Here is a 3063-nt window from a genome sequence, read left to right on the forward strand (position 1 = left end):
GCAGATCTTATCCGAGAATGACACTTTAATTATACTAGCACTGAACCTGATAAATAGATCGATGTAGCTTACAAATACCTGATAATCATGTGGCATAGGAATGGTAGTGGCTATTCCCTCTGCTTTAGACTACACGTCGTGCGGGCAGAACAGATTGTTCCGTTCGAGTTACCAGCCATCTAGTCTGAGCGCTGGGGCTGCTCGCAGTGGACTGCCTTAGAGCTCACTCTTCAATTTCGACTGCCTCCAACAAGTCACTCCAGCTCAAGCAAGCTACTCCAATTACGACCAAGATGATGATCAGCAAGACGATCTATGCATTGTGTGCGGCAGCTGTGACGTTCTCTGGTGGTACAGTGGATGCGACGACGGAGGCGGCGGAGACGTTTGGCTGGCTATTACCGAAGAGCCACAACACTGGCTACGGAGGTGCTAGTGTCGGCACAGACGGATATGAAGGCGCGTCCGCGGAAATAAGTGGATACAGTATGGCGGACTGTCTTTTCTAAAGGCACTTGGCGGTCTCAAGGCTGGTGCTGGTGGCTACGGCGCTACGGGCGTGGATCTCAACGCAAATGCTGGTCTCGGTGCACTTGGTTACGGCAATGCCAACGCCGGCACCGGTCTCGATGCTCGTGCCGGCATCAACGCGAACGCAGGCCTCAAGGCGAATGCTGGACTTCAGGCTGGTGCTGGTCTCAATACCGGAGCGGGTCTTGACGCCAATGCAGGTTTGAAAGCGAACGCCGGACTCAACGCAGGTGCTGGACTTAATGCTGGTGCCGGTCTCAATGCTGGCGCCGGCCTCAGCGCTGGTGCTGGACTCAATGCTGGTGCCGGTCTAAAGGCTGGCGCCGGCCTCAATGCTGGTGCCGGTCTCAACGTTGGTGCTGGCCTCAGCGCTGGTGCGGGTCTTAACGCCAATGCAGGATTGAAAGCGAACGCCGGACTCAGCGCTGGTGCCGGACTCAACGCTGGTGCCGGCCTCAATGCTGGTGCCGGTCTCAACGTTGGTGCTGGCCTCAGCGCTGGTGTGGGTCTTAACGCCAATGCAGGATTGAAAGCGAACGCCGGAGTCAACGCTGGTGCCGGACTCAACGCTGGTGCCGGACTCAACGCTGGTGCCGGCCTCAATGCTGGTGCCGGTCTCAACGTTGGTGCTGGCCTCAGCGCTGGTGTGGGTCTTAACGCCAATGCAGGATTGAAAGCGAGCGCCGGACTCAACGCTGGTGCCGGCCTCAATGCTGGTGCCGGTCTCAAGGTTGGTGCTGGTCTCAACGCTGGTGCCGGTCTCAACGTTGGTGCTGGCCTCAGCGCCGGTGCGGGTCTTAACGCCAATGCAGGATTGAAAGCAAATGCCAGACTCAACGCTGGTGCCGGTCTCAAGGTTGGTGCCGGATTCAACGTTGGTGCTGGCCTCACCGCAGGTACGGGTCTTAACGCCAATGCAGGATTGAAAGCGAACAACGCTGGTGCCGGACTCAACGCTGGTGCCGGCCTCAATGCTGGTGCCGGTCTCAACGTTGGTGCTGGCCTCAATACCGGTGCGAGGTTTAACGCCAATGCAGGATTGAAAGCAAATGACGGACTCAACGCTGGTGCCGGTCTCAAGGTTGGTGCTGGTCTCATTGCTGGTGCCGGACTCAACGCTGGTCCCTGCCTCAACGCTAATGCCGGCCTCAGTGCTGGTGCCGGTCTCAACGCTGGTGCTAGTTTGAATACTGGTGCCGGCACAAGTGTGAAGAAGGGCACCAACACGGACAGCTACTCGAAGGGGACGAGTGCCATCGCTTCGTTAGCCCCAGAGAAGACAGCTAACCAAGCTTCTCAGATGGCTACTCAGACGTCCACGAAGCCCAGCACTTACCGCCACCTGCGCGCTTAAACTAGGAATGATGGTCATCCTTTCCAAGTCAGAAGAACGCCATCCATTACACTCGTCCGATGTGTCGAGACATTTACCGCTCCGTGCGATACCAGTCCAATGAATGCTTTGTAGTAGTCGTCATTTACGACTTTGAATGCTTTGTGAGTTCATGACGCGTTTTGTACGATCATTGTTCTTGTCACTAAATACCAGTCCAATGAATGTTTTGTAATAGTCGTCATTTACGATTTTAAATGCTATGTGAGTTCATTACACCTTTATTGCTCTTGTCATTTGAGTGATTGCTTCCGTACCCGACAGTAACCCCTCTAAGACAGCCTTCTGACAGGAACTTATATATTCCATTATTATTTTACGGATATTGAAACACCAGGTTTTAAACCAAAACTCAATACCAATTAACCCCTTGAACGCGAAGGTTTTCCAGTGCACCCATTTACCGAAACCCTTTCGACGTTAACGTGTATGTCGGGGAAGGGTTTTAATAGTTAGACTGGTATAAAATTAATCCTGTAGGATGGTTAAACGCATTGAACCCCAACACCTAGGATGGTGAAAATTTGATATCGTGTATCCTACAAGAATATTTGACTTTGAAATACACTATACCAAGATATCGTGTCCAGGAACGAAAAAAAACTGCTCACAGCCCAGCGCACTTTTCTCCTAAATATAGACTTCAAGTTCAGGTAAAAAGGGAGATACAGATTTCATACTTTTATCAAGACATTTAAGATCGCAAAATCATCTGCTTATGGTGTCGCAGCGTCGTTGTGACGTCTCTTTGACGGCCTACTGGTGTCATCATCCCCGCTGTCACCACTCGCAGACTTTGCTTCTTCGACACTATCGGCTGCTGGCCTGTGCACGCGGATCTTTCGCTTTCTCTGTGACGGCGGCAACAGGCTGCCGTTACACCAATGCTTGTGCCAAATCTCGAAGCACGAAACGGACTCACCGTTGTTTACATGCTTGACCTTGTTGCACAGGTACACACACGACGCCAGTGGCTGCTTTGAGCTTGTTCATCTTCAGCAGTTGTCGGATCAACTTCGCCATCGAATGCAACTGTTACTTCACGAAGGTTGTCAGCAGATACGCTAGCAACTTTAGTTGCAGTAGTTACAACATAAGTAACTTTAGTGGAGATAGTGTGACCAGCAGCGTCTTGAACT

General features: G+C 52.1%; 1 protein-coding gene across 1 annotated transcript; it reads left to right on the top strand.

The window, feature by feature from the left end:
* Positions 1-293: 293 nt before the first annotated feature.
* On the top strand, positions 294-1885 carry PITG_20581 (uncharacterized protein; the record flags this gene model as incomplete). Its single annotated transcript, XM_002895396.1, has 2 exons — positions 294-437; positions 512-1885. The coding sequence occupies 2 exons, from the start codon at positions 294-296 to the stop codon at positions 1883-1885; spliced, it is 1518 nt and encodes a 505-aa protein (XP_002895442.1).
* Positions 1886-3063: the final 1178 nt, after the last annotated feature.

This window comes from Phytophthora infestans, genomic scaffold (genome assembly GCF_000142945.1).
Source record: "Phytophthora infestans T30-4 supercont1.181 genomic scaffold, whole genome shotgun sequence".
NCBI lineage: Eukaryota > Oomycota > Peronosporomycetes > Peronosporales > Peronosporaceae > Phytophthora > Phytophthora infestans.